The sequence below is a fragment of the Lynx canadensis genome, chromosome F2 (genome assembly GCF_007474595.2).
Source record: "Lynx canadensis isolate LIC74 chromosome F2, mLynCan4.pri.v2, whole genome shotgun sequence".
Classification (NCBI taxonomy): domain Eukaryota; kingdom Metazoa; phylum Chordata; class Mammalia; order Carnivora; family Felidae; genus Lynx; species Lynx canadensis.
Window position 1 is genome coordinate 53,246,223 of NC_044320.2, and position 13,678 is coordinate 53,259,900.

Genomic DNA, 13,678 nt, shown 5'->3' on the forward strand with positions numbered 1-13,678 from the left:
TTTTCATTTAAGTCTTATTCCTTTTCATCCCTAATTATCTCCTGGGTTTTGTTTTGTTGTGAACATAATGTTTCCCCTAACCTCTATATCTAGGTACTTCTAATATAGAGAAAAAAGATGTTCAGTCACATTACCAAATGCTTTTCTTTGCCTTCAATTTCCAGGTGAACAATCACACCCCATTAACATAAGGGTAGTTTTAATTTTTTTAATAATTATACTAGCTGGTTCCCTTTTTTGTACTGTATTATCTAGAGTCTCCATTGTAATGTTTTATAATGTGATAATAGACATGTGCTAACAATTTTAATTTTTAACATATATAACTAAATACCAATTTGTCTCTCAGAATTTAAAGTTACTTGGTATTGTATCCTCTTGAATGAGACAGGAGTTTGACATGCTTTCTCAAGTTGAATATGTCCTATCCCATCATCCTTGTTCACACATGATTTTTAAGTCAGTACTATAGCTATTTAAATTTGCCAACATATTTTTTTGAATTTCTCCTTTCCTTAGGACTCACTTTTATTTTGGCTAAACTACTGGTAGTTCTTTCATTAAGAGTCTTCATTGGTGAACTCTTTGAGTCTTTTTTTTGTCTGAAAGCGCCCTTATTTTGCCCTCACTTGAGATGGATTGTCCATTAGACTCTCTCAACTCTCTTAATATACTATTCATTGTTCCCTATTGTCTATTATTGGGGAAACATCTGTCAATCTTATTGCTTTATGAGTAATCAGTCTTTCTCTAGTAGCTTTTAAGAGTTTGGTATTTTCCAATTTCAGTGCAATGTTTCTACATCTGGATTTATTTTAATTACCCAGCTTGGGCCTGGAGGTACATCTTTAATTCCACTTATTTCTTCACTTTTGGAAAATTACAGTCATTTTCTCTGAATATTGCTTCCTTCTGAAATCTTGTTAGACCTATTTTTGGGATGTATAATTTCTATCTTTGTATCTATTTGTGCGGCATTCTAGAGGACTTCCTCAAATCCATCTTCAGGTCAATTAAGCCTTTTTATTGAAGATTATCAAAATTTCTCCTGTTTGAGTTTATTTCAGAAACTGTACTTAAAAATTTTTATATTTCTCATTGGATCTTCATAGCTTGTCTTATTTCATTTGTTTTTGTTTCATACCTTCTTGTTCCATTTTTATGGATATTTCATAATTTAAAAAACTTTTAGGGGTGCCTGGGTGGCTGTTGGTTAAGCGTCCAACTCTTTTTTTTTTTAATTTTTTTTTTTAACGTTTTATTTATTTTTGAGACAGAGAGAGACAGAGCATGAACGGGGGAGGGGCAGAGAGAGGGGGAGACACAGAATGGAAGCAGGCTCCAGGCTCTGAGCCATCAGCCCAGAGCCCGACGCGGGGCTCGAACTCCCGGACCGCGAGATCGTGACCTGGCTGAAGTCGGACGCTTAACCGACTGCGCCACCCAGGCGCCCCATGGCGTCCAACTCTTGATTTTGGCTCAGGTCCTGATCTCATAGTTGTGAGATCAAGCCCCACTTTGGGCTCTGTGCTGATAGCCTGTTTGGGTTTCTCTCTCTCCCTCTTCCTCTGCCCCTCTCCCCACCAAATAAATAAACTTTTTAAAAATAAAAAAAATAAACATAACTTTTTATAATGTCTTTTTGAATTCAGTTAGTTCGTCTGCCCATAGTAAGGTTAACTTTTGAATTTCCATTTGTAGATTCTGCACGTTCATCTTGAGTAGGAGGTTCTTAACTGTATCTCACTGTTGTCACTCACCTCTTCCTTTGGAGCAATTTTGCATTTTCTTCCACTGGCCTTACTTAGGATTTCCATTCCAATCCAGGTTTCAGATTGGCAGTTTGGGCTTTTGCCCTCCAGAGATTTTCAGATTATTTTGGATCCATTTACTGACTTGGAAGATGCTGGCTTTGTTTGCTGTCAAGAGGTTTTATCCATGCTTCTCTGCCTTTCTAAATATTACTTTCTGTAAGCAGTAGTCAGCATTCAGCAGCACCTTCTTCAACTTTCTTTCCTGGAGCACAAGTCCTCACTAGCTTCTCCTTCCAAGCAGTGAGCCAGAGCCAGGTACTTCGCCTCCATGCAGCACTGGTTTCCCATTAACCCACAGGCTGAACTCTTGGCTCCTACTTTGTCTTCTGGAACCTTGAAAGTCTGTGGCTCAGCCTACCTATCACTTGTTTGCATTTGTTATGTTTTTGATCCTCAAGCATATTTTGCTTGTGCCTTCCTGCCCACCTTCCTTCCTTTCAATGAGGCTGTAACTTTTACATTCTTTCCTTTTGTATTTATGCTCTTGTTACCTTGCTTTGGAGCAGGAACTATTAAGTTATAGAATTGGCCCAAGGCTTGAATTTCTGATAATTTTTTTTCTTTTAATACTTGTTACCTGTTATGACACATTTCACTGGTTTTCAACAAATCTAAATTCCTTTGTGTTTAGATGGAAATCGTGTTGAATCTATTATTTCTTACCATAATTGTGATATTTTCCCTATAATTAAGAGATAATCCAATTGTAACAAAATATTTATTGTATCAGGAATTGGTCTGTAAAGCTACACTTTGTTAAAGCAATTGTTAGGAATAGGGGAAGATCAGGGGCCAAACACCTTTGCTCCTCTTTATTTTTCCTCCTGCATTTGTTAACTTAGCAAGAAAATACAATGTAAGGAAGCATATAGGGCATAAAATACTAAAGGAACCGTCTCCAAATCTCTGAATCGTTCTGTTTTGTTATGGTACTTATTTTATTGACTGATTGTTTGGACCTTTTGTTCTCAAGAGCCCTGCTGCAACTAAATATGTAGTAAGGTCTTTCAGGTGAAATGTTACTATGTATCAGGAAACTTTAAATTGCAAGTGACAGAAATTTGATAACAATAACTTAATGAAAACAATTTTTTTTAATCCTATAATGGGGAGTGATGCATTGATCTGATCTCAAGGGATGACTGGATTCCAGGACTCATCCTCTTGAAAAGAGTCCATCTGTTTCCTTGACTTTTCTCTCTGTATTGGAGTCCTTTCCCATTTGAGGAAACTTTTCCACATTAGTTCAGGAACAGCTAAGAGGGTTTGGAGGGGGATAGATAGGTAACTTCAGGTTTAATTCAATAAGACTTAAAAAAAAACCAAAAAAACAAAAAACAAAAAAAACAAAAACCAAACAACCAGATTGCTCTTCCCTCCTTCTAGCTTTTGAACATAAAAAAATCCCAGGAGGGGTGCCTGGGTGGCTCAGTCGGTTAAGCATCTGACTTCAGCTCAGGTCATGATCTCACAGTTTGTGAGTTTGAGCCCCACATTGGGCTCTATGCTGACAGCTCATAGCCTGGAGCCTGCCCCTTCCGTACTCATGCTCTGTCTCTGTCTCTCAAAAATAAACATTAAATTTTTTTTTTAAAAATCTCAGGAAAAGCCTTTGATTGGCCTGTTTTACATTACATGCTTCTGTTTGCACAGACCACCCTAGCTAGGGTCTTCAGTCCTATGCCCATGCATTTAGGTGGATTCATGGGTACTATGATTGGTATTCCCAGTAAAAGTTGTATCATTAGAGGGTAGTCCTCTAACCAGGAGAAGACAGGAAGAGAGGTCATGAGACAAAAAGAGATGCCTGTGTCATATACATAATCTATATTTTAACTTTTTATTTTTACAGAAAGAAAGAGTTTACCTTCAGGTTTTCTTACCTAAGGGGAGCAAAGAGAAGAGCAAACCAATGTTCTTTTGCCACCGATGGAGCATCGGAAAAGCCATAGACTTTGCGGCTTCTTTAAGCAGTCTTAAAAATGACAATAATAAATTAACAGCTAAGGTAACAACTGGTCATAATTTTTTCATAAAAGTTTTAGGATACTCTTTTACCAGCATGTTTGTTTATTACAGTATGGTTTATTTCCCTTAACAGAAATTAAGGTTATGTCACGTTACTTCAGGAGAAGTCTTACCCTTGGATCATACTTTGGAAACCTGGATCGCTAAGGAGGATTGCCCTTTGTATAATGGTGGAAATATTATCTTGGAATATCTTAATGATGAAGAACAGTTTTTAAAAAATGTTGATTCCTATTTGGATTAGTCATGTAAGGATTCAAGCCAGAAATGATGAGGAAAATTCTCTGTTAAGTCCATTTCTTTTACTACACATATCACATATGTTTATTCCTAAAAGTTCCCTTTTAATTTATTTCCATTTTGTCATTTCCATTATCAATTTTCAGTTAAATTGAATTTGAGTTTTTGTGTTTTAAGCTATGAACTGACATTCAATTATTAGCAAATTTTTGTATTTAAGTAGCTTTTATTAGGTTATGGTTAGTAACAACAAAAAAGGTGTATTTCATTTATTTTAATGTCAGCTGTTGATTGGTTGTGACTCTCCTGCATATCACCGTTACTCTAGGATCTAAGCTGAAGGAAGGAATGACTGCATTTTGGATATTGCTACTTTTACAACAGAGGAAGAAAGAGCTGACTTTTAGAAGATACACGTAACATGGCTAAGCCTAGCATCATGAGGCCAGGAAGTATAGCCTTAACTGTATGTCAATATGTGTAAATTGATGTGTGTACATGAATCATAGAAACTTACAAGAGTGAATGAGATGGTCTCCAAGTTTTTGGATGAGGAATCTCAGGCTTAGGAAGAGGAAATGGTTTTCTTGGTGTCCCCTAACTGCTTTGGGGCATATCTCTCTGATAAAGATCCTCTTGCAATAGGATTCACCTTTATTTATGTAAATGTATTACAAATGAGAGGAAAGGTGAGGTAGCACAACTTCATTACAGTGTCTTTATATCAATGCAAAATACATGCCAAAAATAACTATTTTTAAAATGATGCGTCTGATTGGGGCACCTACGTGGCTCAGTCAGTTAAGTGTCCGACTTTGGCTCAGGTCACCATCTCACCATTCATGAATTCGAGCCCCATGTTGGGCTCTGTGCTGACAGCCCAGAGCCTGGAGCCCGCTTCAGATTCTGTGTCTCCCTCTCTCTCTGCCCCTCCCCTGCTCATGCTTGCTCGCGCTCACTCACTCACTCTCAAAAATAAACTTAAAAAGATATATTTAAAGTGATGTGTCTGACTGATATATTCCATCAGTACTCAACAAAGTACTACCATATGGAAGGAATAGAAATAATTTCTATTTGTTTTTGTCCCTTGTTGGGGAAGGCTTTGTCCCTTTTCTATTTTAATTATCATGGACACATATAGTGGTTTTAGGTATAATTAAATAAAGGAATAAACTCAAAATATTCATTTTCTCTCTTCATCTTTCATGCAAGGAATGGAGATAACTTCTGACTTCTGTCAACTACTGACACATTTGTTTGGTAGGCACTCAAATAACTACTTTAACAAACAAGAATTTGATTATAATTGTGGCGGTGAATATGATGAGATATATACATTCTTATAACTATAATACAAAACTGTAGCAGGTGCCAATTGAGTAAGCAGACAGTAAATATAGCTATGTTCCAGTGGCCCTTTTATCAGAAACTACAGGACCAGAAGTAGAAATAATCCTTAAATATATTCCCAAATACCAGAAAGTTTTAACACAGACTAAATATCTTAGCATCTGTTATAATTACTTACACATAGTAGGTGATCAACACATGCCTCATAAATTGAACTAAAGCTAAATATACCAGGAAAAATAGCAATGAGTGCTGAGAAAAGGGGAAGTAAGGCTGGTAGAGATTGAGGGGGAAAAAGAAGAAGAGGTCCTATCCTTGATTAGAGAAGAGACAAAGCAGCATGGAGGGACTTGTGTCAATAGTGATACTGGTGGTAAGTTAGGTCAGGTCCCAGATAGTGGAGCAGACCAGTCTGGAAGAGACACAGGTACCAGCATCCTCAGACTCTAGGGACCAGGGGTTCCAGCATGAGTAGTCCCCTAAAGAGAACAAGACTGTGGGGAAGAGAGAAAGTCTCTCTAGCTTCTCATTTCTAAACTACCCTGAAATCAGACAGCCTTCTCAAGCTTTCTTTTTAGGGTTTTTAGTTGAGTAAGCCTGGAAGAAAGAGATTAGATTTCGGCTTGATAAATCCAATCTGTTAAAGCTGTGGCTTTTACATTTTCATAACTACAAGTTCAACAGGTTGTGTTACTCACTAGATACCTTTGTTTTTTTTTGTTTTTACCTTTGTTTAAATTTTTTTTTAATGTTTATTCATTTCTGAGAAACAGCATGAGCAGGGGAGGGGCAGAGAGAGGGAGACAATCTGAAGCAGGCTCCAGGTTCTGAGCTGTCAGCAAGGAGCCCAATGTGGGGCTTAAACCCACAAACCGTGAGCTCATGACCTGAGCTGAAGTCATACACTTAACCAACTGAGCCACCCAGGCGCCCCTCACTAGATACCTTTGTATTTTGAAAAGCTTGATAGTCATGCTCCTACTGGACTTTGATACAGCAAAACAATTGTTACCTAAGTTCTATCACTTGAAAAGAATGTTCTGTAGCTTTTTTAAAAAAACGGTTTTGCTGCATATATGATTTATTTAAACTTTCAGAATGATTAGCAAACTTATTTCCCTGCCTTCGTCCTGCTTTTGTGGTTTATGACTCTGGGAGAGGCAAGGAAGTCATTTCTCAGTGTTCTGAATAGAGCAAAGACTGAAAAACTATTTTTCACAAAGAATGAAGAAATGGTCATCAGAAGATCAAGTTAGGAGCTAAGCGGCCAGACTCCAGCCATCTCTTTTTGCAATTAGATGATCTTAAACTGCTTCAAGTGGTGACTGTGACAAAAACCTTATGACAGGTGAAGATGGAGACACAAATTTGAACATTCAACTATGGGATTCTGAAGGTAGGCAAGAAAGACTCATTCAAGAGGTAATGTTAAAGTCAAAGTGCCTAAACAAAGCAAAGATGGTCTTCAAGGCATTAATGCGTATTGATCGAAATACCCTAGTGCTTATTCTATCCACGTGCTTTTGGTTGCAATATTGAATTGCAGATGTTTCAAACAGTATGAAAGACTCCTTTGCCAGTAATTCTTGGCAAATTGGGGCAATTACACAATTTTTTTCTTAGGCCATTTTATGGATTTCTTTGGACACAGAATTTGATGTTATAAGAGGCACAACATAGGCTTTGGATTTGTAATGACCTACACATGCCCAGGAGGAGTGGGGTCTATTTCTTTGTTCTGCTTCTAGATGGAGATCTCATTTTTTGCCATTTTGATAACTTCAACATTATTGGCCCTGATAATAATACTTGCCAATTCTTATATATATATAGTAGGCTGTTAGGGTTACATCACGTACATTTCATGTTGCTGTTTCTAAAATTGTATCCATACTCCTTTTCATCATTCCAACATCAGTTGGAATAGTCCTCAAGTGTAGCATACCTGAAAAAGCAAACTTCCTGGAGGGAATAATTAGACCTGAGTTTTATTTTAATGTTTGTAGGGATTTATTTGACTTTCAGAATGTTTCTAGAAATAACCTAGAGGAGCTTTCATGGGATGTCTTAGTTCCTGCTTTGGGTTTGTTATTTGGGTACAACTTTGTTAAAATTTTTGTGCTGCCTGTTCTTGTTTGTAGAGTTGTTGCTATTGCAAGTGGGATACCAGTTTCTTAGCTCTGCCATTATTCAATTCTTTTTCACAGTCCAAGGCCGACTTAGCTTCTGTGGCTCCTTTTATAGTGGCCATGTATTCTGGATGTGAAATGTTACTGATCTTTCTGCTTTACAAAGCTAAGAAAAGATGTATTCTTATCATAGAAGATAAAAGGAAAAAGAAATCCCCTGGCCAAACTGCATTACTGAATTCCCACTCTGAATGAGGTACTGTGGGAGATTCAAAGAATATCAAAAAATGATCCTGTTTTCAGTTCACTACAGACCATTAATGTACAGAAATTCAGAGGAAGGTGCCCATTTTTCAAACATGTTGGTTTGGAAATGTTTTAGAGAACTGGATTTGAATAGGGCACTTTATTGTCTCTTAAACGGGGACGAGCAATAAGAAAATATTCCTTCTGTAGTGATTGTGATCTATCCCAAGTATTTAGGGAAGGGATCTCCATAGAATAGGCGGACAGTAAATGCTCACACAGTGAATGAATATGTAAATTCCTATCTGGGTCTCTCATTGGCTCATCAGAATCAGTACGTCTTAAATGTAGCACCTCTGCTGTCATAACTGTACTTACCTGGTCTTGCACATCTCCCACTCAAGACACTACCATTTACCCTGAAACACAGGGTCATCTCTTCCTCTTCTCCTTTCTTCCTTCATTCTTTCCTTTTTAGTCAAATTATCCTACAAAAAGTTTCCTATAATATCTTTTCACCAATCTCTTCATTCCCAGTAATATCACTTTTGTTCTGCCCTATGTTGTTGCTTCCCTAAACCTTTAACTCGCTTTTGGTCCTTCTGTCCACTTTCCAATCGCTATCAGGTTAATTTTAAAATCTAACTTTGATCATGTATCTTCCCTGCTACAAGCTTCTTTGCCTTTTGAACAAAGTTTGTATTTCTTAGTGAGGTGTTTATTATACTCCCTGACTTCACTCTCTCTTTCCAGTTTTATCTCCACTCCCACTTCTTACACACAACCTTGCTCCATTCAAACTGGATGACTTGGTATCTCATGAATATGCCTGTGTTCATGCTATTCCTACAACCTACAAGGAGGCCTACCTCCTCTTTACCTCGATTTTGACTATTCCTACAGACCCGGCTCCAATGTCACCCTCTCCATGAAGCTTCTGCTAATCCCACTTAGCAACCTGTAAGTGACATTTTCTCTAAATTTTCCTCACAATTGTTTATATTTCATATTTAGCCAACTTGTCTTATTTTACAGCTGTTTATATTCCTGTCATACTCTGTTTTGCTGTAAATTCTTGAACATGAGAATTACAAACACAACATATAAACAACATGATAGTGTAAGCAGTATTCATTTTGATACTCCCCATGTCTAGCACATTTCCTGCATGCTTATTCAAATAAAGGGCTGAAGTACAGACTAGGCCCCAAATGAATAGTGTGCTTGTTTTATAACACTTCTCAATTTTCAGTGGCAGTTTTTAGCATCTAGTTCATTTGTACTCCTCTCCAAAGATCATGCAGGCATCATATTGAGAAATATTTCTGTAATCCTGCTCCTCACATTTCCTAGCCCTGGAGTAGGCAAGTTAATCTTTCTATAGTCCAGTATCCTCACCTAAAAAAATGGAGGTGGTAATGTGAACTCTGTCGAATTTGGTGAGAATTGTCAACTAAGAAAAAGAGGCAAAACTAAAGAAAGAATAAAGGTCTTTTCTTTGGAGTCTCACAGTTGCAATTCAGAGAACACAGATTCTGTTAGCAACCAGAAAAGTGTCCCACTCATGTGGGCAAAGCAAGAGTTTATTCTGAGAAAGAATTGGGTTGCTTATGTGATTTTGATAAAGAGAAAAAAACCCAAAACTTAATTGGTCCCCACCAGTTGAGCTGCTTTCGATTATTCTGACTTTTATTGGTGCTATCAAATGCAACTAATCTTACTATGTTTTAGTTAACTAATCTGTCTTCATGAAGTTCAAACCAACAGTTTTATGGTCCTAATGCCAGTTCTTTTTAGCAACTACCTATAACACAGTTGCCACTTTGGACCCAGTTCACGCATTCACTAGTTAGAAAGGAAAATGGAGCTTCAAAATGGGATCTCTCATGTTCGGAAATTTTATTTCACAGAATTAAATGAGATCGTATGTACTTAGAGTAGTACCAGCACATGGTACATGTTCAGTGTTAGCTGCTGCTTTTTTATCCTGGTTTATTTTTTTTTTTATTTTTTTTATTTTTTATTTATTTATTTATTTTTTATATATGAAATTTATTGACAAATTGGTTTCCATACAACACCCAGTGCTCATCCCAAAAGGTGCCCTCTTCAATACCCATCACCCACCCTCCCCTCCCTCCCACCCCCCATCAACCCTCAGTTTGTTCTCAGTTTTTAACAGTCTCTTATGCTTTGGCTCTCTCCCACTCTAACCTCTTTTTTTTTTTTTTTCCTTCCCCTTCCCCATGGGTTCCCGTTAAGTCTCTCAGGATCCACACAAGAGTGAAACCATATGGTATCTGTCTTTCTCTGTATGGCTTATTTCACTTAGCATTACACTCTCCAGTTCCATCCACGTTGCTACAAAAGGCCATATTTCATTTTTTCTCATTGCCACGTAGTATTCCATTGTGTATATATACCACAATTTCTTTATCCATTCATCAGTTGATGGACATTTATCCTGGTTTAAACTTTGACCCTGAGATAGCTGTTGGTTTGAAATGTTAATCTGGTATCTCTGTATGGAGCCTAAAACTTTGAACATTTTCCTCTGTGATATTCACTGTCATACCCATAGTATTAGGGAAATTTTATTTAGTTTGGCAGCTAATACGACAACCCAAATTCTTTTTTTCTAATTTCACCAAACCCAGTATATGAATACCAAGATTTATAAAAGACCTGGTGTGGCATAGTGATAGATGGTTATTTATTCACTTTATAAAATGATAATTGCCTACATGGAATATTTTACTATTGACCCCTTTAAACAGAAATCTCTGCTTAGGAAGTTTATAATTAAGCTTATATAAATTTAACTTACATACATTTTTATGCACACACGTTACTGATTGGGAGACAAGAAATTGCCTTTCTAGTTAGACTTTGTCATTAATCTTTATCATTGCATTGTGACCTCGAATAAGACACTTCTCTGCATTTCATTTTTCAAATCTATAAAATGAACATATTCAAATGAGGTTTAAGATCTTGCTCAATTCCTTAAGTCTGTGGTTCTGGCCTAAAACTCTAGGACCTAACATCATAGGCAAGGTGATGGGGTGATGTGAAGAAGATTCAGGTTGGTGGGAATTAACCACTCATAGATGCTGTTAAGGCAAAAACAAAAATAAGAGCTTCTTGAGAGCAGGGACAAATGCTATTCTTTGAATTCCCTACCATGTTTACCTCAATGCCTTGAATAGAGATCTCATTAAACATTGAATTAATTAATGAGCAATATCTATAAATGTCAAGATCATATACTGTGGAACCAGACAATGCCTGGGTCTGCAGTTCCAGTTCTGTCACCAGTTCGGTGACATTGGTCAAGTTACTTAATCTCTCTAGGCCTAAATTCATGTGCAAAGTGGGGATAATGACACTACAATGATATTGTTGTGAAGGTTAAGTGAGTTAATATTAGTCAAAGGTCCTCAGAACAATGCTTAGCCCATAGTAGACTCTATTATTATTACTCTGTACATACTTGAATGATCTTTAACCTTAAAAGCAGCTGAATGTACACGGATGGAATTTGGAATATATTTTCTCTTACAGATGTATCCTGGAAGACAGATTTTTACATGGTAAAATTTATCTAATATGGATGGGGATGAAGTTATTCAAGTTACCTTTTTTTTAAAAAGAGGGGCATAGAGCATGCTGTCTGATTGCTTGGATTCATACCATTTTATATAGCCTTGATTGGTTAGACAAAAAGATCCAGAGATAGAGGGGTAAGATGCTTTTTTTATAAAGTTTCTTTCCAACCCTCAGGAAGGGGTGATTCTATGATACATTGTTCCAAGAATAAAAATTCTATCTGCAATTCCAACCTGTTATGTCAAAACACAAAAGCTTGTTAGAGATCCTGGAGACTGCATCCCTGAGAACCTGTACACTGTATGTAAATCTTTATCATTTTAAAATCAAAGTCCACTAAATAATTAACTAATAAAGTCTTGGTATGTGGAATCTGATTTTTTCCCCCCAGTAAAAGGAGTTGCTATTTAAAAGAAGTCAGCTCGGGGCGCCTGGGTGGCGCAGTCGGTTAAGCGTCCGACTTCAGCCAGGTCACGATCTCGCCGTCCATGAGTTCGAGCCCCGCGTCAGGCTCTGGGCTGATGGCTCAGAGCCTGGAGCCTGTTTCCGATTCTGTGTCTCCCTCTCTCTCTGCCCCTCCCCCGTTCATGCTCTGTCTCTCTCTGTCCCAAAAAAAAAAAAAAAAAAAAAAAAAGTTGGAAAAAAAAAAAAAAAGAAGTCAGCTCCAGAGACTTAAGTAGAGTTAACAAGATACCCAAGATTGCTGGGAAAAGAATCACCAAGTTGGTCCCTCTTTTTTCAAATATAGGGTAATTGGGCACTATTACTCCTGCCCATGGGTGACCTTGGCACCTTGTGGCTGGGCAAAGGCCATTCCCCAAACCCCCTCCTTGTATAGTCAGGTGTCTGGGAAAGTATCAGGGGCATTGAGTCTCACCTCTTTTCCATTTTGAGGTTTAGTAGAATTAGAATTCTCATGGATGGAAGTCAGCTGGTAGGAAAGGATATCAGAGACCCTGAAGAGGGAACTCGCATTTAGGGAAGTCTGGAATGGTGACCTGGCAGGCACATCAGAAGCAGATTTTGTCCTGACATATTATGTTGCTGATACTGGAACCTGCCTGACCCCCAACCACCATGGAATAGCCAGATGATTTGGGACTTGGAAAAATGGCTGCAGATAGGGCTGTAGGTTTCAAAACTGTTCCTTTGGGGAAGCCGAGAGCAATGTACCAGGTACTGAGGTCTCTGCAGCCATCTGAACTACTCAGAGCACTGGACAAAAATCTTTTGGATTGTGTGGGGGACCAGTTTCCAGCACTGCCAAAACCAGATATGCGCGCTAAAAGATTATCCAATTTTAGGTGTTTGGAAGACCAACAGTCACTGAAGCAACACTGACTTGAACAATTGTGAAGTAGCATCTGAGGCCCCTAGAAAAAGATTGGACTTCCTGCTCGTTTGAGGTAGGTAACCTGAAGTGTTATTTGAATAAGAAGTAAGATTTGATCTTCTGACTTAACGTTGCTTACACTGACTTTTAGCAGCTTTGCCAAATCAGTGAGACCATGCTCACTTAAAGGAGGTATAAACAGGACTCTGGTGACATTTTCTGCAAATGCCTGGAAAATTTCATTTGGTTACAAATCAACACTAGTTGCTATGTAGTTGGCAAGATTATCATAACTGTCAACGAAGAACCAGAAACCTAATTTCTCAAGTTTTCCTGAATTCCTGAAGACAGCACAGGCTGCAGAAAGGAGGTGAGAACAAAAAATAAAAAGAGGCCAAATCTCCAATGCCTAAGCAGTTCTGGATCCAGCGGTCAGGACAGGGCTAGAGCCTCAAACGTCACAATCAGGGCGGATCTGTCCCAGACGGAGTCACGCCTATGTGGGCGGGGCCGCAGGGGTGGGACTTCCTGTCCGGAACATTTTTTCACTCACAGGAAGAACACAGCCACGGATCCTGCCGGTAGTCTAGTGATAGAGTCTGACCTCTTCCAACTTAAGGTACGTCCTGCGTTCCTTCTACCCCATACCGGCTCTCAGGCGGTCTTGGCCGGAGCTTCGAGCCTGGGTGCTGCGGAGCGGCCCTCCGCGGGCGGGAGTGGGTGGGCGCGGTCAGTCGTGCAGGGGTTGGCGCCTAGGGACAGAGGCCGCAGCTGGGGCCGCTTTATCTCTGCAGTGTTGTCCTTAACCCCCGCCGCGGAGTGACCCCACAGCGTGTAGCGATTTCGCTCGCGGGCTCTCTGCACCTTTGCGGCGGCTTATGTCGAGTAAGTTCTTTTAAATTTTACTGATTCCAAGGCAGCTCAGA

At 38.6% G+C, this 13,678-nt stretch overlaps 3 protein-coding genes across 9 annotated transcripts in view; all 3 read left to right on the plus strand.

Annotated features, from left to right (window-relative positions):
• ZFAND1 (zinc finger AN1-type containing 1) overlaps nt 1-5,074 on the plus strand; it is a 24,752-nt gene extending 19,678 nt beyond the window's left edge. Inside the window, exons 7-8 of the mRNA XM_030303879.2 lie at nt 3,667-3,822; nt 3,916-5,074. Coding sequence (XP_030159739.1) covers nt 3,667-3,822; nt 3,916-4,086 — 327 coding nt within the window. The 3' untranslated portion in view covers nt 4,087-5,074. The remainder of the gene's footprint in view (nt 1-3,666; nt 3,823-3,915) is intronic.
• SLC10A5 (solute carrier family 10 member 5) lies at nt 4,504-9,799 on the plus strand. Its single transcript, XM_032591898.1, is given in 11 exon segments — nt 4,504-4,548; nt 6,542-6,692; nt 6,695-6,775; nt 6,778-6,952; nt 6,954-7,110; nt 7,112-7,255; nt 7,258-7,284; nt 7,287-7,417; nt 7,419-7,471; nt 7,474-7,599; nt 7,602-9,799. Coding segments are annotated over 11 exon segments (1,308 nt in total). The 3' UTR covers nt 7,820-9,799.
• Nucleotides 6,760-13,678, plus strand: part of IMPA1 (inositol monophosphatase 1) — a 43,196-nt gene continuing 36,277 nt past the window's right edge. For 4 of the 7 annotated variants that reach the window (XM_030303872.2, XM_030303873.1, XM_030303875.1 and 1 more), the window contains exon 1: nt 12,016-13,371. Coding sequence is in view for 1 of the 7 variants with exons in the window: in XM_030303871.2 (XP_030159731.1) it covers nt 13,631-13,637 (7 nt within the window). In the remaining 6 variants the exon portion in view is untranslated. Of the gene's footprint in view, nt 6,832-12,015; nt 13,372-13,546; nt 13,638-13,678 lie in introns of those variants that run through there. The other 3 variants (XM_030303871.2, XM_030303874.1, XM_030303876.1) reach the window with 3 other exon arrangements.